A 25,359-nucleotide genomic window follows, 5' to 3' on the forward strand; every position below is an offset into this window, starting at 1 on the left:
CCCATGCCGTGGGCAGAGTTGCCACCTACCAGATCAAGCTGCCCAAGGTCTTTCAACTTTTATAACTCATACCCTATTAAAGTTGCACACTTGAACTCAATAGTCATGTTTTAAAAATCATGTACGTGAGATTGATAAGAAACTAGTATCAATGAGTTCACTATTTCTGTGGTATTATACCTTGCACCCATGAAGAAGATAAGTATTTCAAGCCCAGCTAAGTATTTCATATTGCTTCCTTGTAACTGCTCGTCATAACAATGTATCTACTAATTTCCTGCTTTTCCAAGTACCACTGGCAGCACTCACACCTTTAGCACTCATTCCCAGCATTAAGACATGTTGTTTTACACATTCAAACCTTGGTCTCACTACAGTCTCTTTTACACAAAAGTTAATGTTCTGCCTGTGTTACTCTCATCATGATGGCTGCTACAGTATAGATAACTTCCTTTCATCTTGCATTGCTTCCATATGTTTGGAGTCTCTGAGAGGAGGGAGCAAACCCTGTCAGAATGTAGGAAAGCCAGGAAGGGAGAAGATATAAGCATGGGAAAACGGAGGTTTGGGTGTTAGTCTCTTTTATCTTTAAGTAAGCAAGACTCCAAATTTTGCAGTCCACGGAAGCTGAGATGAAGAGGAAGATACAGACGAAGCACAGAGATCTATGAGGAGTAAGAGACACCTAATGTGCTATAGGGGATAGTAAGTGAGAGCAAATATGATAGCAGTAAATTATGAAGGGAATGATTGGGAAATTTTCAGGCAAATGTACAGATAACGTAGCTCTAGAAACTCATGTGCTGAGAACAAAGGAAAAATGCAAGTGAGGCAGATACTTGTTTTGCCCCATGACAGATGGAGAAGGTGGAAGGAGGTGAAACTATCAAGTAATTAATGTCGATGCTACTGAACTCAGTAATATTTATCACAGAATGGCCTGGCTTGAAAAGGATCACAATGATCGTCTAGTTTCAACCCCCTGTTATGTGCAGAGTGGCCAACCACAAAACCAGGCTGCCCAGAGACACATCCAGCCTGGCCTTGAATGCCTCCAGGGATGGGGCATCCACAACCTCCTTGGGCAACCTGTTCCAGTGTGTCACCAGCCTGTGTGTGAAAAACTTCCTCCTAATATCTAAGCTAAACCTCCCCTGTCTCAGTTTAAAACCATTCCCCCTTGTCCTAGTACTATCCACCCTTGTGGATTTAGCCTTCAGAATTAACATAGCTTTTAATTAAGTAGGGATTCCTTAATAATTTAAGATGCCATCACACTCAGGCAGCTGGTACTTCAGTCCTAACTTGCTCACAGTCTCATATTTACTCCTGAAACCAGTGTTAGGACCTGCTTCCCTGGGACATTTTGGCTGCTTTGTCCTCAACAGTTTGGGCTTGAGCAGCAATGAAAATCTCAGTGACAATGGAGCTGGATGCCGAAGACCATTTTACTTCCCTTAATTTCTACTCCATCTTCCACTGAAAAGCAACAGCTGATCAGATAAGAGCAACTTACAGTGTCTTCAGTTTGCAGCTGGGGAAGGAGCAGATGGAAAGAAAATTTCAGGTACCCAATACAACCAGATACCTAAGGAACCATACTGCAAAACTCAAGGAGAGCTGTACCAATTCCTGCTGGTAGAAGAAATTACTGGTGGCTGTTGTGGGACTTTGGGAGGACTGGGGCAAAGTGGTATTCGAGTCAGGAATGGTTCTCCAATTAAAAAAACCAAAAAACAAAAACAACTAATTGCTCTGCAGAAAAAAGTTTGAAGTAGTTTCACAGCCAAACCAGACCCTGAAAAACTTTAATAATAGATTGTGTAGATTTTTTTTTTAAATACGGTGGGCTAGAACACAAAAAGATACAAAAAGATGGTTACAGCACTGCAGTTTTGCATGACGTGCACCAGCGAGCTGAAAAATATGGAGCTAGCAGAACTCTTCAGCTTGACAGTATTTATCCTTCGACAAGCAGAGCAAAGCATTTTCCTATAGACTGATATGACAGAAAAAATTGCAGAAGGGAGGACAAGGATAAGTGGAGAAATGGTATGGCTTCCATGGGAGGAAAGCCTTTTCTTGGTTTAGAAAGCAGATGGCTGAGGAAGGCCATGGGAATCTTATGGCATCCCGACTAGGTGACACCTCACCACACTCAGAAGGCAAGAGCTGTGGGGAGGAAGGCAGCCAGCTGTAAGCCTGAGAGGCCTACAGATTTAAATTTAGCAAAAGGAAGTGCTTCTTCACACAATGCATAATTAAACTGCTGCAGGATCCTGGGAAAGCCAAAGGTAGAAATATGTTCAAAGAGAAGCTGAACAAATTCACAGGAGACAGGTCTGGGAAGGGCTGTTACACTTGCGTTTCCGAAGTCCCTAACAGCCAGCAGCTGAGCAGGGAGGTCTGTGGGGAGAAGCACTGCCCTGTACACACCCTTCACACTTTGCTTTTGCACACATTCCTTTAGACTTGTTTGGAGGATCTGCTCCTGGCCCCTGGCAGAGAAAGCAGTTCGACTGGTATCAATGATTAGAAAGATTTTAGCTTTAGGCTGATTTGATAGTGAACATTTTGTGGGTCCAGTTTATGCTGTTTTTTTTTTTTTTTTTTTTTTTTTTTTTTTTTTTTTTGTTGTTGTTGTTGTTGTTGTTGTTGTTGTTGTTGTTTTTCTTAAACTGCTTTAATTTGGCCACCAACCTGACAAAACCTTATCTGCACTGAAATGCATTGCCTGCATACACACACCTACTGACATACAGTCACTGTGCTTACACATCTGTTTTTCAGTCACTTAGGTTGGGTTCACTGAGAGCCAAAGCAGTACACAAGCATCCTCCACATCTTCCAGACTAATGGAGAAAAGCAATGCTCCTAAGCCAACCTCATTCTTCTCCATACTCCTACCTCCGTATCATTCCTACTTTTGCTTTCTGCAGTGTCCTAGACTCTGATTTGCTTCTGGTTTGGATGGCCATTTACAGTTTCAGATAACACCCTCGATTTTCAGTCTACATTGAATCTCAAATGTGGAAACATCAAGGTATATTTGCCAAGAGAATGCATTGCTGGAGGCACTACATTTCAAAGCTTTCAGGACTATATTCTTACTGGGTTCAATATAGGCTAGTACCACCAAAAGCCAGACTCTGCTCAACAAATAAAACGTAATGACCTACTTTCTTTTGCTTTTGTTTTATCTATATAATAGTATGCTACAGGCTTGCTTGACAGCTTCTTGGCACTGGATTGTGTAACCTATCTGTTTTCAAAAGAAAAACAAGTTGGCAATAGAATATAGCATCAGTTCAAAATTAAAAAAATACTCCCAAGGAAATGTATGTTGAATGACACGGAAATACAGGAAGACAACCACTATCTGCCTACCTCCAGCACATCTAAAAGAGCTGCCTAATAGATGGTAATCTTAGTCTCTGACATCGCTTCCTCACTCATTTCCAGGATGTTTTACTCTTGCAAAATACCATTTGTGTTCCATGTGTCTTTTTTCTTTTTTTCTTTTTTTTTTTGCTCTGCTTTCATTTAAAACAGGAGAGTGGTTGAGCTTAAGTTCTCATTGTTTTCTACACACACAAAACATTCATGGCTTTACCTAAAATAAAACAAAACAAGAAGAAGGTTCAGAAATCGCTGGTGATTTTTTTTAGCAGAGACTTCCTTCTTCCTCTGCTTTCAGGCTTGGCCCCTTTGTATTCAGTTGTGCCTTGAAGGCACAAGGTGTAATAATTACAGCTTCAGAGAACTACAGCAGATACCTGGCCTGCGGTGCAGAAAGCCATGAAACCTCAGACTGGATAAACCTGTATGGAGAGCAACAGTAGATGTGTTTTGAACAGCAACAACAGCATCACCTGTTAGCATTTGACTCTCTACTCCTAAATGTTCTTTTGAAAAACATGTTTACATTTCAACTCAGAGAACTTATTTCTTTCCTAAAGAAACAAACAAAAAACAAAACCCCAGAACAGATGCTGATTCCAAACCAACTGATGTCAGACTCTCATATATTAGATTAGATTAGACTTGCCTCGCTTTACCTATTGGCTGACTCTTTCTTGCTGTGTATTTCTCTGTTAAAGTTGCAGCAACCATCAGCAAAACAGAGCAAACAGGGGACTTTATATGGCAGCCCTGACATGGAGGACTTTGGATGGCAGGATCTTCTGCCATACGTCGTCAAGGTACATGATGTTAAGTTCTTTGCCCTATCCATCCCCCTCTCCCACTGACATAATCTTTTTTTTCATCACTAGGAGTCTTAACAGGGAAACTAATCCTCTATTATTGTTTCATGTTACCAAAATCCCCTAGAATTTCTCAATGGAATGGCTTCCACTGTGGAGAACACATGAAGCCAGATAATGCTCCAGACCAAGATCAAGGAAATCTCAGTCCCATCTCAGCTTAGCTAACATACAGTTTTGAAGGATACGTTCTAGGAACTGAGGAGTTCAGAAGTTTGAGTTAGAGCATACGACTGGCTGGTTGTGCAGGGGAGACCCTAAAACCTGAGTTTTCCTTTTTTTTTTTCTTTTGTCAGGATAAGAAGTTGTCAAACCCAAAAGACTAAATAAATAAAAAAAAAGAAAGTGGTTGTTGTTCCTTGAAGACCATAGAAAAGTATATTTTTTCTAATATTACCACATCACCACTTCAAGCCATTTCACTTTATATGCTGTGGTACCACATACCAGACATTGCACTACGCCAAAAGGTGGGGAGAGCTTCCTTTATCACCATAGAAGCTAGAGAAGAAGGATATGAGGAATATGCATACATGCGCTTATGGTCCTACTCTCCTGTGGCAATGTCCTTAGACCATAATCTGCCACTGTGTCAGCATTCAAAATTTCTTGTGATGGCAGACCAAGTACAATAACCACTTGACAGTATAACTAGGAGCAGTGAGCAAGACAATTTTTGGGTGAAGATGTAAGAGGAGGAAATCCAGGGGCACACATAATAAAATGCAACAAACTGAAAGTAGTTACTGAGTCATGAGACAAAGAGCAATAAAAGACATAGCCTTTATTCAATAAAGGTGTCATAGTTGGCCTGGCACAATATATAGCTTCTCCTTTTCTGGTCCAGTAGAACTGGCTAACTTCCAACAATTCAATCATCTTCTGTAGGTGAGGAAGGCAAGGTGGTCCCTTGAAGAAGAATCCTTGAAGAAGGACTCAAAGGTAGAGAGAAAAGACAATCTGAAGAAGTTTAAACTGAAAATGTCAGCTGCATTAGCAATACTTTTCAAACTTGTCTCTGGAAGGAATAAGTCATGTTAAGAAAGAGGAGGAATATGTTATCTGGGGTTTTGTTATCACCATGAGGGAGATCAGGTGAGAGATAAGAGAGAAACAGCAGGAAGATTATGAGGTCATTGTTGAAAGAAATGTATACTTTTTTTATTCTTCCTTCCCTAAGAGAAGGACTTGAGAATGGTACTCAGTAAAATCTAAAAATCGAAGTTAAATTTGGGGAATGGGTACGAAAGGAGTTGAGAGCAGGTGGTATAAAAAACTGAGGATAAGTGATGGATCAAGTTGTAATGTGGTCAGAGAGCGTTAGGCACGTTTATCCCTTGAGCAGTGCAAGAGGAGGAGGATTCAGAGTCATTTGTCTTGGCAGGAAGCCCAGGTTGCGGAGACTGAAGGGCTAATGAAAGGTCTAAGCCAAAGAGAAAGAAGGGACAGCTCTGCTCCTGTGATGCTCTGGTTTTGAGCCACTTGGATCAACACGGAGGCAAACATTTTTTGCTCACTTGGTCCAAGTGCAGAAGCAGGAATATTTAAAAGGGTGTGAGGAAGTAAGACTCCTTATGGTGAGAATGGCCATCGTGTGAGGTGAGGGAAAGGGAGAGGAAAGAGTAGGAAACTAAGGAGTGTAACAAATTTTGTACAGTAGGCTTTTGGTGCATTAAGCAAAGAGCTTTCCTAGTGCACGCTACAGCACGCTTAATAACTTAGATTGGCACAGAAACACAATCAATTTGCTGTTATTTATATTTTTTGCTGTCTCATTCTTTTCATTTTATTTGATGTTCATTTAATATTTCTGAATCCTGAAAGGTTTTTTTTTTTTTTTTTTAACTTTTGTCATGGATCCATCTCGGTAGGGCTTTTCTGAGGTTCTGCACATGTTTTGGTGCAGGGGAAGGAAAGAAGGTGTCATATTTACAGTTCTATTCCTGTAACAGATAATCAATACAGTGTACTTTGGTATGCTTAAAAAAGAAATAAATAATCATAAAAAAAAAAGAATGTGAGTGCCAAATTGTGATGATAAGCCCTTTGTTTCCTGAGTACACTCATTTTCTGAGGATTAAGGGCTGTTCTTTATCAGCCTGTTCACTTCTGAAAGTTCATGATGGATTGCTGCTTGTCCATCTGCTCTCAGTAGCAGCAACCTCAACCTGATCTGCAAGAAATCCCTCAAAACACAGCTGTGATCAGGCAATGCAGAGATAATGCTTCCTCAGGGCAGATATTTGCAGGCAAATCTTACCTTTTTTTCCTGGAGCAATATGAGCAGCAATAGAGAGAGGACTTTGGAAATAAGGTATTTACAAAACAGCCATCTCTTTATTTCCTTTCCATTCCTTTTATTTTTTTTTTTCTCCTTTTATTTTCCGTGGGAGAAGGGAGGTGAGGGAGAGTTGGCTTTTTGGGGTAGTTACTGCCTTTGTGCTCGGGCTGAAGGGATATGGCTCTGCAGCACCTATTCTAACGTGCTCATTTATCTAGCGCTAGAAGAGCTGTGGGTAAACGGGGCTGAAGTTTCAGGCATAAAGAAATGTCTGCCAGAAGGAGATGTTTTAGCAGGTTAATGGTGAACTTGGTAACAGTCTGACAGAGTCGCTGCATAACACATTTCTTTTTGCTGATATCACCTTAGCCTTTTGAAACTATAGGAAAATACAAAATGTGGTCAACTCATATTCCATACATTTTTCTCAGGAGAGGCTGTGAGGATAACCTTCTTCTTGCTGCAAAGCAATGATGTGCCCCGTGCCATGCTCTGGCCAGGTGCAAACCAAAATTCAGGTCTCCTACTGCTCCTGGAAAATGCCCTCTGAGCAACAACAGCCCAATGACCTAACGACTCAGACAGGAAGCACATTTATGTTGCCATGTGCGCAGGAACTGGAATTCATAGAAATAAGTTGTAGTACAACTACTTGCTTTAGAAAAACAGTATTATCTTTTACTCACCACTTCTCCTCCTCAACTTGCACTCCTATGGACTGGAACTTACTGGTTGCTTTATTTTCACCTAGTTTGGCAGTTTCTTCAGCACCATCAACCTTAAAAAGATTAGTAGCTCATTAGAATATATTTTGGCTGAGATATCGCCTGGATACTTAGAATTTCTATTCATGATCTCTACTAAGTGCTGCACATATGGCTTGTACCATAGCTACCTTCATCCACTTGGATGGTTTACCTCTAGAACGCCCACTGCTGATGTTATTCATGAATATTCATCATTCTTGTTAATCTCTAAGGCATCTCTGTTAAGACGACATTAGGCCTGAGACATGCAAGTGGAGTTTGTCCAGTATGTTATGGAGGTTGGATGCTGAGATTTGCCAGAGCCTCTGAGCAGCTGCAAATCCAATTCCTGCACTGCACCATTCTGTAGGTTTTACCTGTTACTTTGTACATTGCATACATGGTTATGTTAAAATGGCATATTTACTTTTAGTGGTAGTGTCCTTCTGGCTCCAGTCACTGTAGCTGTTAAGTCCCAATGCTACATAAGGGACTGTTAGTCAAAAAAACCCCAACCAACCAACCAAACAACCCAAACATGGCAGCAAACAGCATTTTTGGACCACAGTGCATCCACTCTGACCCTGGCTGTACAAGAACCTCGGGTGCAGCGAGCATGTCTCCCACCAGCTTGCTATTGAGAGCAAATATAACAGCCTTGTGCAGGAAAAGTGATCAGAAAGATAGGAGTTTCAGAACAAGACAGTGAAGCAAGGTAATTACCAAACAGTAAGGTTTTAGGGTGATAATTCCACCTTAAATTACAAAACTAATAGAGAGAAGTAACTGTTTTGACAGCTTTACTTTGCTTGTTTGTTAAACAGGTTTACAGCAAAGACTGCTGGTGATCTAGGAGCAACTGAGGGGTGCAAGGCACACAGCAGGACTTCTTACCACATGTGCATTTCGTGTTTATTATAGAAGGAAGCAAACTCCTGGCTAATATGGCTTACACTGCTCTAGGCCAAACTACAAGGAAGGTGTTCACCTGCTCTGAGCTCTGTGTAAGTCTGAACTTGGCTTCTATTGCAGTCAGTGGAGGGAGGTTGGCATATGGATGGTGATTAAGCTACTCAGCTGTAATTTTTACAGTTTCAGCAGGAGATTTTCAGGGGCTTGAGCAGCATTTGGGCCTCTGTTTTCCTCAGATTTCAGCAAACTGGGGCTCCTGTTTCTCCTAAAAGCCCTGTTCTTTACTTGTACCAATGCTACCTTCAGAAAAGAAAGATGGGAGATGGTGTCTTGGGAACCATGGTTCATGTTTCTGCTATTCATATGGAATGCTGCAAACACAGACTTTATTTCTTTCTACCCATTACTTTGTCTGCAAAGGTCTTTGTTGCTTTGTTCAGTGAAAGGAGGGATCACAACAATAAAACAGCAGCACCTTAGCCTTGACTGGGTTTGGCAATAAGTAATAGGGTGTTCCTTTATCCCTGTCCAATCTGGGTCTTGCTCCTGCATTTAACACTAAAAATATCCCTTCTTTCAGAATATATCCAAACCAAACAGCTGTGAAGCAGAGAAAGGGTACAAGAAAGGCAGCAGACCCACGGGCTGTAGTAACTCTTGGCCTTCCAAGACGAAGCACAAGGTGAGTAAAGTCACTGCTTGTCTGGCAGCTGCCCCTGGGGATGGCATGCTCAGCACCTCCTATCTCGTCAGGCGGATGCAGTGATTTCACGGTAAGTTCTTAGGCTCTGCTAATCAGATAAGCCTGTCCAGGCACAGAGGAGGTTGTAAACACAACCTCCATCTGCAGGGAAAAAAAATCATGTTTTCTTGGGAAGGCAGATAAGCCGTGGATTGCTGTTCTGTTTGCTCGGGATTCATCTCCCATCAAAACTTGTGCTGATTTTCAGTTGATTGCAAGTTCAAGTACTTTGTTGCAAGAGCTAATCCTGCAAGCAGATAGTTGGCCTTCCATGCACATTCTTGTGGGGGGATATGGGAAAAATTAATTAAGATAGCAGATTAAATTGGCCTAGTTTATTTGCTCTTCTCCTTTCTGTAAATACAAGTGAACTTTGGCAGGGTTAGTTTTCTTGTTTCATTCCACTAGAGGTAACAAAATGTAATTTTCCTTAACAAGGGCAAGTCAGAAGGAACTTATCCTCTGCTCTTGAGGCTGGGATGGAAACAATGCTGCCTCATTCGAGCGGCCACCAGTCATTCTGAAATGCATGAATAAGCAGTGACAATTAATTCAGTGAGGCTGGATGAAAATATTTTTTGGGTGATAGTGTAATGTAAATCATTGTTTTACACATTCCCTTTCAATGATTTAATTCATGCCTTTCTGACCCCTGCTGTGTTATGATTCATAGATTAGTGCTCATGTGTGTAATTTAACAGAGCTGAATAACAAGCAGCAAGGAGACTTAAATTCTCAAATCTGATGTTTTTATGATAAATTAGTAAAACATCATTAGTGCCATGTAGCATTATAAAGCTGCTGGAAATTCTAATAGGTATCTGAAAGAAAAAGAAGAAAAAAATAGACAAAACATTGCATAACGAGCAGTAAAATAAACGTAGAAACCCAAAACAATGGCACACACATAACCTAAATCCTGTACTGTACCTGTATTCCGATAGATAAGCATCTGTTTTTCTTGAAGTGGTCCTTCTTTCTATCTTCTACTGCAACGGTGGCAATGGTTGTGGTGGTGGTGACAGTGGCAGTGTTGTTCCCTACATGTTGACTTGCTGGGCCATGGATCTGTGCATTAGCAGCTTCAATAGCTGCTGTTAGTGCCTTCATACTGTCCAAACTCTCTGTGGAGTTGCTAAGTCCAGACTGACTGATGATATCTCCCCTCTGTCCATGCCCATCCATATACGCATCTTGGGCAGACTCTGTGCTGCTCTGGGCTGTGATAGAGATAAATGGTTTGGTGGTAGTTCTTGGTGGGACTGGAGGTGGTGTCTTCTTATAGGTAGTAATGCAGGATGACACTGGAAAAAACATGAAAGTTCTTGATTTATTGAAGAGAAAATGTATGTATACCATCTTAAGACACCATGAGCATGGACAGAGCAGAGGCAAGGATAGTGCTGTTAGCCAAAGAAACCCCAAAAGCTCTGATAACTGTGCTAGGGAAATACCTTGCTTATCAGTGTCTTCTGTTCGTACTGATGTGTATGCCAGAGCAGCTTTATTACAATTGTTTTCTCTTTCTCCGCCCTGCCCCACTCTATTAACTTATACTTTTTAAGCTGCATTTCTTTGTTCAGATAGAGATCATAAACCCATCTGAGATCCAAGACCTGATGCTCATCATGCTTCAACTTGTGTATTTCTTGTTATAAATTGTTACAATTTTTGCACAGCCTATTCAGATATTTTAAAAAGTCTTGTAAGCTGTGGAGGGCATGTTTAAGATAACGTTTTGCTGCTCATATTTCTCACAATAAACATATATGTGTATTTTTTGAAAAATGCTTAATTTTGCACAAATGGAGTTAATGTAACGTAGTCAATGTCTAAAGCCTGACAGCAGGTGGAACTTCTTAAAGGAAAGCGTAAGAATAAATGTTTGCAACAAGACTTCAAAAGTTTATGAGGACTCCTTTTCACATGTTGATGGCCGTGCTCTCGTCATAAGTACTTCTATATGGATGCAGAAGCTTATCTTGAGGTTCTCAGATTAGGAACTATTGGCTGATGTATACAGAATTACATGCAGAATGCAGTTCATGGAGATAAAAAAAACTCCTTTAAGGGATAGTTGGCAGCTCTGCTTTGCTGAAATCCTGGAATGCTCTCAAATGAAGGAAAAAAAGTCCATTAAGAATAAAAAACAATCATGATATGCTCTATTTTTTAAGCAAATAAATGCAGGCATTAACCTGCGCAAAGTTCAGACACAAACACGTTAACATGAATTCTTATTAACAATAATCATATGGCAAGAAATGATTCATTTTAATTGGCAGACGTCTGTGCCACCCACATGAAAGGTAAGTCTGCTACAGCTGTTCTGCTCCCTCTTTGCACTGTATGTGCTTGTAGAGCCAGAAGCCATTCTGGCATTAATTTGACTAGCTCAGATCCACATGCCTCATATCTCCCAATAGTTGCAGGAATAGTTGCAGCGTAAAAGGTGTTTCCAGGGCATGAAATCACATGGGATTTTTTTAAGAAGTCTGGTCTGAGTTTCTGATAACATGCCTGAACCCATGTTAAACCCTTTAAATGCTAATGGAAAAAGAGCATTTTGTGAAGGTTGTGAGAGTTTTGAAACTGATTCACTTCTGAAGAATCAAACAGAAACCACAGCATCTTGGAGAGAAGAGATAGATGAAAATGAACTTGTCAAATTTTAACTCCCAGGAAGTGAAGTTTATAGGGGTTAAAGGTGCTTTTTAAAACTGCTTACAACAAGACAAACCTATGAAACTAACAGGAAAGATGACAAATTTGCAAAGAGGCATGTGAATTTTGCACAGTTCTTCATTGGTTTTGATGCTGACAAAAAAGCATTTGTTGTGACTGTGGACACTCAGGGAAATTGGCTGCTCTTGCTGCAGCACAAGCAGACTTACACAGAATTCTGGAGGCTGCTGCTGAGGTGATGGGATCCCAGAAATAACCTAAGTGGCTCATGGCCTGCAGAAATGCTCTCCAAGTGGTGGAAATGCAAAATGAAATTTACCACTGAAGAATTTAAAGCATATACATTCACTCATATATCCAGGTAATGCTTTGGCAAGCCTGTTCCAAGCTCATCTAATAGAGGTTTGTGTGCCATGCTACCTTGCAATTTAGCAATGTATAAAATGCCCAATTTAAAATATGCTGAGTAAGGGCATTGTGGAACTCCTGGGCAGACAGCAGCACCTTCAGGACATCCTTGCAAGGCACACAGGTGTCACTCTTCTGCTTAGCAGAGAACAACACACTCCAAAAGTGCTCTTAATGAGGAGAAAAAGACTGTAAAATAAAAAGAAAGCTCCAACGTGACTGGTCTGCGTGTCACTGATCATCCTTGAAGGGACAGAGAGTCAACAACAACTGCCTGTCAACAGCTACCAGTGCTCTGGTCAGTGCAGGACAAATACAGAGACCCTTGATTGAGATGTCTTCCATTCTGCTGGTAAATGCACTCAATGAGGAGCCTAATCCACGCCACAGTGAAAGATGTTTGCACTCAGCTAATTAAATGTGAAGTTATTAAGAAGGGGAGAGGATTGACAAGTCATACGGTGAAATTGTAAAGAGAAACAGCAAACGTTGTTTCAGCAAGTCAAAACAAATCCTTGGTTTCCTGGAGTCATGCAGCACGCACTGTACAGCTCCGGAGAAGCAAAGTGTGCAAGTCATAAAAGATCCCCAGGCGCTCCGTTACTGGAAATGATGCAAGCTCCCACCACTCCTGTGCAGAAATGACAACAAAACTGTGCTCTGGCTGCAACTGTTTGCTCAGCGCTGGAGCTGCCTGAGCCCTCCCAGTGGCTGAAGTATGACAGTAAAAGGGATTTGGTGCACTGGGTTTCTCTAGGCACTTTTCAAGAACCGAGCAACGAGTGATATGGCAACCTGAAGGACCTGTCTGAATTTCACTGGGTGATTTTCAATGCAAAGGTGCTCAAAGAATAAAAGGAACACTCCCTAAGAAAAGGAGCTGGAGCTGTTCTTGTGCAGCCCAAATCAGCGCATTGGGTAGGTGAAGGAAGATGCTGTGTTGTGGGCAAGAGGAAATTGTGGCCACCCAGTGCTGGAGGTGGAGAACATCACAGGTTCACAGGGTACGTGGAAAAAACACAGAAATCTTCACACAGGGGACATTCAGACAGTTTTGCACTCGAGAGTTTGTTTAATTCACATCAGGAAGTGAATTTAAAAGGACTCCATAATTCCTAATAAATGCATTCTTGGATACGGATCAAGGAGTGAACTTCTGTACTCAAAATGATCTGACTGGAGAGTCAAATCAAAGCAGACTCATTTGTCATTGTTTAGGCACGGAGTTAATCAGAAATAACTTTTTCTGAACATTAAGTGTGTGTATAAACGCACAGTTTGTCATAATATAGAGTAGTTTTCTGTATTACTTTACATAGCACCAAGGGCGGCCTGATCAGTGGGTGGCAGCCCTGCCCACAGCACGGGGATGCAACTGGCTGGCCTTTGAGGTCCGTTCCAAACTAAGCCATTCTGTGATTCTGATACAGCAGATAAACATTCTTGTGCTGCAGCATTATCAAGGTTTGGTTGAAGAATAAGCTAAATCATGTGCAAGGAAACCCTGGCTCCCAAAGCACCTTGAGTCAGCCCCTCGTTCTCAGCCCTATCCGTCCTCACTGCTCTCCTCCTCGTTTTGATCTTGATTCCGTTTCTGTAGCTATGCCTTTGGGTTACAGTTTAATCATGGATACTGAGAGAAAAAGAACTTTCCCCAGATTAACAAAAAATAGTCACGGTGTTTGTCCTCCTAGCTAGTATTTCCAAACAACTAGCTCATGGGACAGGAATTTGAAACAGGGAGTGTCAACCACCCGGTTCAGAAGGAAGTCTAATGATGAAAAAAAAAAAAAAAAATAATCTGAGATTGCATAATAATAAAGACTTGAATTTGAATGTTTCATTGTAAGAGCACTTCAGTTGTTTAAACACGCTCACTAGGGAGATGAGCCCTTGGGAGCAAACATCAGCACTCAAACCCAGAGTTTTAGCTCAGTGAATGGGTGCTCAAGGGAACCCCAAGGCAGATCAACACTTGTGAAGGGATCAGTTTCACACAGTGAGCAGCTGAGCAGTTCAGGATGAGATAGGTGAGCAACATCTTCCCCTGTCTGACTTGGTAGTCCCAGGTGAACTTAGTTAACAAATGCAGGGATAAATAAGGGTGCAAATTTAAAGTCAACTAAAATAATGGTGCTTCTCTTGAGAAAAAGGAGCAGCAAAATACACAGCATGTACACAATTAAGTATTAATGAGGCAAGAGCTCCTCCACCCTGCACTGATGGACTTCCTCCTTATGATTTAACTCCCGTGTAAAGGTATGCTGCACCAATACTCCCACATATCTGCACAACGAGGTAGGATTGGAGTGAGGGGGATGCAGGCACATCCATGCAGAGCTGAGACTTCAGAGCTGCAGCCCCTGAGCTCTCCATGCAGAAGTGCAGGGCATGATTTGCCATGGTACGTTCCAACAGAGCTGATGTTCTCTTTACTGTGCATGTATTTCCCTGCTTTGTTGAGGTTTGGAGGGGGATGGCGGTGGAGTAAATACTTAGAAATGGAGTTTTAGATCCTGTATTTTTGTTTTCTTGTGCAAAAAGTAGGTAAGAAAATGGAGCATGCATAAAAACAACTATTCTCAAAGCACAGATGGCTTCTGAGGAAACAGAGACCATTAAAAAAAAGCCTGAAATAAAGATTTTCCTAAGAAGTTCTAGACTGCTTGAGGGAATAATACCAGAGTGAGTTATGGATGTCATTATCCCAAAAGAGAACTACAGAAATCTCTGTACTGTGCCATCAGGACTTCTGCCAATGCCATGTTTTTTCTGTGTCCCCACCACTGCCAAATCATAAATCTCAGCCAACGAAAGCCGGAGGTACACCAAAGGTAGAAACAGGCACAACTGACAACTATACAAAGTATGTAAACACAATAACATCTAATGTACCCTGAGGTCTAAAAGCCTGTGCTGCTGTCCATTTTGCAAGTTTGGAACGGTTAGCTTGCAGCTTTCCAGCTGGATGCACTAAGGGGCTCCTGAAACCCAAGCCTGACCATGGCTTATCCTGTATCTCACGTGAGAATGAGTTACAAAATCTGCATGAGTGCTGTCAATGGATGACAGGTGAGTATTTCTCTACCACATTTATTTTTTTCTTTTAACGGCTGCTGCTGGAAGCTGCTGATGCCAGTCAGAAGTTTAATTGCAGTCCCAGGAAAGCTGAATTAGTGTACAGAGAACAAGTGAGACAGATGAAGGTGTCTTCTAAATGTCATTTATCATTGTAATATCACTGCAAATTATGGATGCGCAGAGAAAAAATCATTGCATGTAGGCTTCCTATGAGACCCACTTCACCTTTTCTACTGTGTAACCATAGCTGAACTTCTCTATATATTAAAATTTGCCCTTACACTAAGAGTGCACAGCTTCAGCTGATTCGGCCTCAAAGCAGACAAGTCTATAAGAAGCTGAAGCTCAAGGAAAATATTTCACATAAACTGATAGTTATTACCCAAGTGAATAGTTGCTAGGTTGGCTTATTACATTTTGCTCTTAAAAAAACATGATCTGCACTGGTCTTGAGCAGTCGAGGGCTTGGCTTTACATTTTCTGAAGACAGAACATGGCCATATGCACAGCCCAGATCTTATTATGCATGTGGTGATGGTGCTTTTCTGAAGGGCTTTATTCCAGCCTTGGCCCATAAGATGTGATGGTGTGCTTGGTTTTTTTTTTTTTTTTCTGAGAAAACACCAAGAAACATTACCTGATTAATAGCTTAAATGGAGCGTACAGTACTGCTCTGATGTTTTCTGCACCTAAGTGCTTCACCAATTCCCTCATGCTCCTCACTGTCAGAGCAGTGATAGAAAACAAGAAACATTAGACCTTGGATCAAAAACAGCCATCTAAAAATCTTGTGTTTCAGAACTTACATGCCATCAAATCACCACAGTAAGAAATTCACAATCTTTCTGAATATCAGTGCATTTATACCACAGCATTTATGGAAAGCAGAGCAAACAATGTGAAATATAACAGCTTATCCCACTAAGACCAAGGGAGTGTAACAGTAAATAAATGTAATAATATCACCACGATCCTTTTCCCATGTATTTTCCAGGAAGCAACTTCACTGGCACTTTGATATAACATTTTGTTATGTGTTGCTGCAGCACACTCAAATTCTAGAATTTGCATCCCTTTCCCTCTGGCAATACTGTTAGTAAAGCAAAAAAAAAAAATTTTTTTAATGTGGTGTTGCACTAACCCAAACCAGACACATAAATGTAAGCAGCTACCTAAGAAAAACACAATGCATGACCCATTGTCAGGATTTTGGGAAACATGGAGGGCTGAAATTCCTACAAGTACTTGGCCATGTGAGTTAGGCTGATTCAAATCAAAAGCTTTAAACTCAAACATACCGAGAAAAACTTACCACTCTTTTTTTTCTTTTTTATTTCTTTGACGACTGAAGAACAGTTGAATGTAAAGACTTGGGCTGCATACTGTGTGCTCTTGGGGCTAATCACATGAAAAACACTCTCTTATTTCTGAATTGGATCTGGATTCTTAAAAATTTGACCTGAGGAGCAAATGCACAATCTCATTTTCAGGCTATGCCTGTAGCTCATTCAGCACACAGTCATGCAATGAGTCTGCCAAAGTGCAGCCCATGTTTGCCATTCTGCTTGGGTATGACAGTGTCAGTGTTGCCTCTTAAAATGGTCACATAGTTGAAAAATGGTCACATACTTGAAACTTCTGGACATATTAATGTACTCTTGTATGTATGATTTCCCTTTACTTACAAATCGGATATTTAATATCTGAGCGGCCAACACACTGGAGACTTGCATCCTGTCAAACCTGGAGGTATACGGTCAGGACCAAGCCCATACAGTAATAAACCTCCCATGACTGTGTGTTTTACCCTCCTTAATTCATTTAGAAACACTGCTTGGCAGAATCATTAAGGCTGGAAAAGACCACTAGGATCATCTAGTCCAACCATCAGCTCACCTCCACCATGCCCACTGACCATATCCCTCAGTGCCAGATCCACACAGCTCTTGAACACCTCTGGGGTTGGTGACTCCACCACCTCCCTGGGCAGCCTGTTAAGTCCTTATTGATACTCTGCTTTCCATCCTCTATCTTTGACAATGGAGCCAAGTGATGACAAAGAGGTTCAGTAGTCCCTCATTTTAGGAGGAGCTTGTCATGACCTTCATGGAAAAACTGCAAGGTGCAATTGCTCAACTTTAGCCACGTAGGACATAGGACTAGAGAATAACTAGATTCTCCTTCTCTTTCCCAAATCTGTGAATCTCAGTAACTAGTCTGTGAACCTTGAGGAGATTTAAGCAGGCCAATTATCTCCAAGTAATCTGATCAATCCAAGTAATCTGATTGGCAATGAAACTGGTGAGGGGTCTCACCAGTCTTATGAGGAGTGGCTGAGGGAGCTGGGATTGTTTAGTCTGGAGAACAGGAGGCTCAGGGGAGACCTCATTGCACTCTACAACTTCCTGAAGGGAGGTTGTGATGAAAAAGGGTCTGGCCTCTTCTCTCAGGCAAATAGTAGGACCTGAGGAAATGGCCAGAAGTTGTACCAGAGGAGGTTTAGGTTGGACATTAGGAGAAACTTCTTCTCTCAGAGGGTGGTCAGGCACTGGAATGGCTGCCTAGGGAGGTGGTGGAGTCGCCGTCCCTGGCAGTGTTCAAGAGGCGCCTGGATGAGGAGCTACGAGATATAGTTTAGTAGCTTGTGGTACTAATAGGAATGGGAGGGTGGTTGGACTAGATGATCTTGAAGGTTGTTTCCAACCTTGCGATTCTATGATTCTATGATCGTGCAGAATTTAAGCTACGTATTAATATAGCTGGATATCCCTGTTTTCAACATTACTGACACATCAACATGCAATTCCTGTCCAGTGAAAAATGACTGTAAAAGTTGTTCCCAGCTCCTCAGTCTGGAAACACACTTCTTGGTTTGATGCTGATGTTAGCATGAAAGCAAGCTTCTACTGGTTCTTACTCCCAGTGGTTTTCTGAATAGTTAATAAATGTAAGGTAGAGTAAGCAGAATTCTGTACAATTGCACACATTGGCATCAAGCTGCTCGCACAAAATTTGATTACTGATGCGTCTAAATTGGCTTAGAAATCCATTAGTTTAAATTGCTGCAAATCCACTCCTGATGTGGACAAGTATAGACGTGGATATGACTGATAAGGTCTTTAAAAAAAAAAAAAAAGCTTAAGTGAAAATGCAGTGGAAGTAATAGTGATTCATTCAAAGAGTTTATCCAAATTAACTGTATCAGTTCAGTGATTTAAAACTGATTTCCTTTTATGCCACAGTGTGTGAACAAGATACACACTGTTAGCAGTTACATTTATTTGAATGCACTGGAAATTGTACAGGTAAAATTAAGTTGATGAAAATCTGTGAAGATTAAAAGTCCTCTTTAATTTTCTCAGTCAAAATCAGTTCTCAGGTCTGTTTGAATTCATTTGTGCCTGCATGGTTCACTTACTTTTATATCTGGTATTATTTTAAAAGATGCAGTAAAACACAGAACACAGTGATCAGCACTTTTACTAACAAACTTTTCTATAGTGACCCTCAATGGGAAACTTCTGCACTACAAGGCAGGTTTATACATAGAGAACAGTTATATTCCTTTGGTCATTACGGGACTGGTAAATATAGCAAGTAAAAAAATGTGGGTACACCAGTTTTTCATGTTACTCAACACTAAGGCTGTTCAGAAGCTTTTAAGCAACACAGAAAGACATTGCTTTGACAAAGGCTATTCAAACAGGGTTAAAACAACCCATATGAAATAGAATTTACTATTTTGATATAGTAACCACCTCCATTATTAAGCAAACTACCTCACAGTGTGATATGTGCTGGTTTTGCTTCCTCACCATCCAGCAATTGACTTAAAGAACCCAACTTAAAAAAGTGAATACACAAACCTCTGTTGCCACCAAAGCTTCAGTGCTCTCATATTGTTTCTAAAGTCCACCTCTCAATTTGGTTTGAGAACTTTATGTTATGCTGCTTGACTCGTAAGTTTGTTTTAGTTTGGCTAAGAGGTAAAATTCAGATGACATCAATGGTGAAGGGCTGCTGTGCTAAAATCAGACGTAAGTTGGAAAGAAACTACATAAACACCAAAGACAAGAAAATAAGAGCTGCTACAAACTGTAAGAAGAATGTGATTGATAAAAGCAACATGAACAACTTTTTAGCTGCTTTAAATTTCCAGGAAGCACCATGGGAATTGATTTATACCCTTTTATTTTCTGTTGCATGCAGTTTGCTATGACTCATACAAGTCATGCAGGTTTAAGATCACACTATATTTTCTCATAAAGAATTACTAATAAACGTAAAAAAAAAAAACAGAGTTCAGGAAAGAAAGTATCACGTGGGCATTGAGCAAGAACATCTGTTCACCAGGGAAATACTGAGTTGTTTTTATGTAATCAGTACTACATTCTTACTGTTCCAGTCCAAGTGGGAATGTCTAAAACAAGCAAGTTATCCAAAAACAAACGCGAAAGCTACTTGAAGCAGGAACAAGGAAGGGAAGAACTATTAGCAAAACCATTCTTCAGGCACAAGATTAATTTGCTGCTTGAGTCAGAGTTATGGCCCAGCTGAGAAATTCTGCCTGTCTGGAGGTCAAGGCATAGTTATCAGGCTGGAAGTCACCTGTCTGGGACAATCCAGTCCATTCTCAAATGACAAGGAAATGTAGATAAGAAGTTTATACAAGAAATTATACCTGTCTTTGGCATAATTTCAGGTAAACTAGCAAAACTGAATCAAGCCTGTAGACATTAAGTTTTTCCAAAACCTAGGGGAAGAAAAACAATTTGGTAAACAAGGCATGTTAGGAACATATGTCAGATATGTATTCGGTGTTGATAGGAAGTAAAATTTAAACCAAAACCTCGTTCCCATCTTTCCACTCTGTGTTCAGATTAAGAAATCATGGCCTTGCTCTGGGGCAGGATTGAGGTCACTGTGGATGACCTCATTATTTTACGTTTTTCATTTTTTTCACAAAAATAATCTTACCTATATTTCAATAAACTAGTTCAAAATACTGGATTGGCATGAGCAATTCCTGTTGATCAGGAATTGAGTGTCAACACAAAATATATTGACATCTCAGGTGCCGTGCACCTCAGTACACAGATAATTTATAGTATAGAGATGTAGAGATATGATTTAGTAGTTATGATGTTGATGGGCTGACAGTCAGACTAGATGATCTTAGTGGTATTTTCCAATCATAATGTTTCTATGATTCAATGTATTTCAGTACATCCGAGGACAACAATCAAGTCTTGTTGGGAGCCTTGAGCCAGCACCAATTCCCAGATTAAGACAGAGGAGGACAGTAATCCTGCCACACATGCATGAGGACAGAGCAAGCTTCAAGTCACAAGACTGGAGTGAGAGACACCCCCATCATTCTACATACTTTTGCACTTATTAAATAAATGCATATAAAAGAGGCCTTGAAGAAGTTCAGATTCACAATTTGCAGGGGATGTCAAGCACAACTTCCATGGAGACATCATAGAATCTTAGAATCACTCAGGTTAGAAAAGACCTTAAAGATCAGTGAGTCCAACCACAACCTAACCATACTTCCCTAACTCTAACAACCCACCACTAAATCACGTCCCTGAGCACCACATCCAAACAGTTTTGAAACACATCCAGGGATGGTGACTCAACCAGCTTCCTGGGGAGCCTATTCCAGTGCTTAACAACCTCTTCTGTAAATAAGTGTTTCCTAATATCCAACCTAAACTTGGCGCAACTTGAGGCCATTTCCCCTCATCCTGTCACCTGTCACCAGTGAGAAGAGACCAACCCTACTCTCGTTGTAAGCACCTTTCAGATATTGGAAGAGAGCAATAAGGTCTCTCCTCAGCTTCCTTTTCCCCCAACTGAACATTCCCAATTCCTTCAGTCTCTCCTCATAGGGCATATCCTCCAAGCCCTTCACAAGCCTCGTTGCCCTTCTTTGGACCTGCTCCAGCACCTCAATGTACTTTCTGTACTAAGTGCCTTTTTTTTTTTTTCTTTTTTCTTTCTACCCTCCTCATTACAATTTATTTTAAAATAAGTCAGTTTAGTGACAGTGGGAGTTTTAAAACTTGTCAACAGGATCCCAAAACCCCGATGATGGTATTTATGTTATACTATACTAATGGAAAAAAGTCAGAGCTCATTATACATAATTTTAACAAGGACAAAGTGGCATTGCCACAGTGAAGGGTGAACGTGAGTGAAGTTTTCTCTCCCAGACATATGTAGGATTTCTCTTTCAATTACAACTTTGTTTAGCTAAAAATTTCCAAATTAGTGTTCATGATCTCAGACTGGGATAGCACTCCCTTCTCCCTAGCTCCTAGATTACACAATAATTCTAGCATTTCTTACATTTACATAATTGTAAAAAATTAAAGATGCATTTTGTGCTGGCTTAGTTAAAAGGTAAACCCAGACATTTTATGCAGGCTTAGTTAAAAGGTAAATCCAGGCCACCTACTTAACACACAAAAAGAGAAATTAAACAAACCAACATGAGTTTTGACACTTCAAAGTACTCAGACCTTTTGAATCTCTCCACTACAGAAATGCTTTCTGAAGATCACAAGGCCAATACCAGATCTCTGCAAATGCCGACAAAGCTAATCCACAAATCATACAATCTCACATGCACATAGCAAATCTTCTACAACTCTAAGTGTACAAGATGAAGGAAAGAGGCTGGGTCAAGGTTTTAACCAATGATCCAATTTTTATGTTCTCTCCCTACCATTTTCTGCCCAAGCCTGAAATGTCTTCTTTAATTATCCTCCTAATAAGTCCCATATATTGCACACACCCATTCCTCCTTTATACAACATTTCTTTTGCAATCAAAATCTCAGCCTCAGAGACTTCGCTGGCTCACTGTGAATCAGAAGGTCACCCAAATCTCTGATGGAACATGCCCCTGAAGACATATGGGATGCAAAAGAAAGGGACAGAATCAGGTCTGAATCTCATGACCAAAGTGACTGGTGGAGAAAAGAGATGAACTGATGCAAATAACTGCGCATGTTGTGTAAAAACAAGGATGCTCAGCAGAGCAACAGGCAACCTGTTATAGAATCATAGAATTGCTCAGGTTGGAAAAGACTATAATGGATCAGTCTGCTCTGTTCAGCTATACCCCTATTACTTTGCTTGCAAAACTTTGCACAATCTCAATTTCTCTTTGCATGGATGTTTTAAGAATAGCTGTCTTAACAGTACAGTTTTATCAGAGTGGATAACTTTGTTGAGAATGTGTTTTATTCATTAACTGTTATTCACATCAAAATACAGAATCCAAATAGAATCACTGTCAAACACCAATCACCCAGCACAAAAAACCCCCAAGCAATCAAAAGGTACAGATGAAGAATTATCCACATGCCAACGTCTGCTTTTCGTGAATTGTCTGTTAACAAATGATAAACAAATGCATGTGCAAAAATGAAGAGTGTACATAAGCACCTTGGGAACTGGGAAAATTATATATTTGAGATTAATATCAGTTCTGGCGATAAAATCAGTCATCCCTTGCTTCTAGCAATATAAATATTCTTTACTTTTTTTACCATAAGGGATCTAAGAGGCTATGCAGGCTGTGCCTAGCTGTAGGTCACAGGAGTACCATCTACAGCTAAACTGTGCCCAAAGAAACATTTCAGGTTACTTGGACATTTCTCATAAGAGCTACCATTCCACAATAATTTTGCATTTTGGAAGTGTTTTAAGCTGAATCAATGCATCCCGCTTCGATTTGGGACTAAGGTTATCCACGTTAAGAGTTATTCTGGAAAAACAACTCAGTACTTCTGAAGAAGGTGGAAACTTAGAGAAAACTGGTGTAGAGAGAAGGTTGCTGCACACTGAGCCTGAAGCCTCCTTCCATGACTTTTTTTTTTGCTTTGGAGTCTATCAAGGTGTGAGGTCGGTCTCTTCAGCCATTAAAGACTAGCAAGGGTGTTAAAAGACTATTCAAGGTGTTTTTGTTGAATAACTTGGTTGAAGAAAACAGCAACAAAATGTATGCATGAACTCATCTTGGCCTAACAAGTCTCAGGGCACAGCCTTCCTTTCCTGCAGAACTATTAGCAAAATGTCAACAATCAAATTTTAATAATTTCAAAGGCAGCTTATTACATCTATAATGTCATTCTTTTGTGTATAAAATTGCTGCCCAAAGTATGTACACCAGGAGTGAGAACTACTCATAAAATAAAGTCTTACAATTTTCCTAAATTTAGTACTTAGGTCAGTGACTGAGTCCTATTTTCTTTGTTACCCCATTCAGTTGACTTTTCTATACACGCCTTGAACGCGCTATTTATTAACAGCCAAGTAGGCCACTGCAGCAGTTTTCTTTGAGACTGGGAACCTGCTGGCTTGATCTGTTTCTCAAGAGAGAAGTGTCATCTGAACAGGACAAAATTGTTTTTTTATTTTTCCTTCCTACTTTCCTCTTCTGAGCACTTTTCTTATAATCCCATAAAGCAAAAATGTCACTGTTCTAGAGAATCTTTTTTCCTAAAAAAAAAAAAAAGAACTGTACGTAATTAAAGAAAAAAATGTAGAAACATTTTTCTTTATATTATACACTGCTAATGTTCTTCATTTCATACCTTGCCAGAATGGCCTCTAGTCCTTCAAGATGAAAAGCAACATTTGTTGTAATTGCTTAGCATTTCACGCAAAGAGCTTTTGAGTTTAAAAGTGTCCTGCTCTGAAACGCTCAAGACTGCTTTTTTTCATCACTTCCATTGGTGCACGGTAAAAATAAGACCTTCTAGATCATTGTATTGAGCCTTATTAAGGAGAAGTGAGCCAGTTATATCCCTTCCCCCCTCTCTGCAAATTAGATGTTATCAAAAGAAAAAAATGATTTTAAAAAGATATTTTTCATATCCTTCAAGACTGCTGCATGCCACTTACAGATCTTCGTGGAGAACTTGGCTTGGAGTGAGCTTCCACAGCCTATCATGTGTAAAATTCATCCTACACAATGACTTAAGCATCAGTTGCATCATTAACGCATTCCTGTCTGCAGAATGTGTTTTTGCACTTTGCCGGATGAGACAGAAACAAGATGAATTGTTACTGTGCATATTCAGTTCTCTAATAAAAACATTGGCGTTATTATTCTTGGAAATGCATTTGGAAAATCTTACTCTACCTGTGTCGTATGCAATAGGATGACAGGTAGGCAAGGCACTGCAAAGTGTATGTGGTGTAAGAACGTGTAGTAAACAGGTACAATAAATACCTGTGTGCACATTCTTGTCTGAACACATAAATAGAGCCACCCACGCATACACATACAAAGCTATGTCTTATGAGGAGTGGTTGAGGGAACTGGGATTGTTCAGTCTGGAGAAGAGGAGGTTCCAGAGAGACCTTATTGCCCTCTACAACTGCCTGAAAGGAGGTTGTAGTGTGGTGGGGATTGGCCTCTTCTCACAGGTAACTGCAAAAGAACAAGAGGTAATAGCTTTAACTTGTGCCAGGGAGGTTCAGGTTGCATATTAAGAAAAATTTCTTCTCAGTAAGAGTGGTTGGGCACTGACACAGGCTACCCAGGGAGGTGGTGGAATCATCATCCCTGGAGTGTTCAAGAATCATGTAGATGCGGCACTGAGGAACATGAATTAGTAGGTGTGGTGGGGATGGGTTGATGGTTGGACTAGGTGATCTTATTAGTCTTTCTGACTATAATGATTCTATGATTTTATGTTCAAATGTACAGGTAGTGGAAGGAGGGATAGGTGACCAGGGAGAAGTATAGAGATGCTGCTAGGCTGTATAGGGATGGGGTCAAGAAGGACAAGGTCCAACTGAAACTCAACAGAGCAAGGGGTGAAAAGAAAGATAAGAAAGGCTTTTATAGTTAACAGCACCAGGTGTCCAACAGCTTTGTCAAAGACAAGAATCTTCAGCTCGCCTTGCTCGCACAAACCTGCTTGCTAAAAAAATCCTGCTTATGAGCAAACTAATATGCACTATTTCACTGCTCATTCTAGAACCATCCTTATAATTACTTCACTCTCAGCAGTCTCCCATATCCCTCCTGAGCTGTGAATTACAAGCTTACAACATAAGGGATACTAGTCTTGTGGCATGATTAGAATACATTTCCACAGGTTGCCAATGCAGAAGAATACCTCATCTAAGGATGAATAGGTTCATTTACTTGAAGATAATTTTCTTTACCTTTCAGACTATCATCTATGTCTAACAGATGAAAAAGAACAGG

The 25,359-nt window shown here is 40.5% G+C and overlaps 1 protein-coding gene across 2 annotated transcripts in view; it reads right to left on the reverse strand.

Annotated features, from left to right (window-relative positions):
• The window catches only part of DLGAP1 (DLG associated protein 1), a 130,097-nt gene that overhangs the window by 13,254 nt on the left and 91,484 nt on the right, over positions 1-25,359 (reverse strand). For both annotated transcript variants that reach the window (XM_042839945.1, XM_042839947.1), the window contains exons 5-6: positions 9,877-10,250; positions 7,233-7,324 (exon numbers count right to left, since the gene is read on the reverse strand). In XM_042839945.1, coding sequence (XP_042695879.1) covers positions 7,233-7,324; positions 9,877-10,250 — 466 coding nt within the window. The remainder of the gene's footprint in view (positions 1-7,232; positions 7,325-9,876; positions 10,251-25,359) is intronic.

The sequence above is a fragment of the Centrocercus urophasianus genome, unplaced genomic scaffold, assembly GCF_019232065.1.
Source record: "Centrocercus urophasianus isolate 14NV4802_14NV808 unplaced genomic scaffold, USGS_Curo_1.0 seq_11, whole genome shotgun sequence".
NCBI lineage: Eukaryota > Metazoa > Chordata > Aves > Galliformes > Phasianidae > Centrocercus > Centrocercus urophasianus.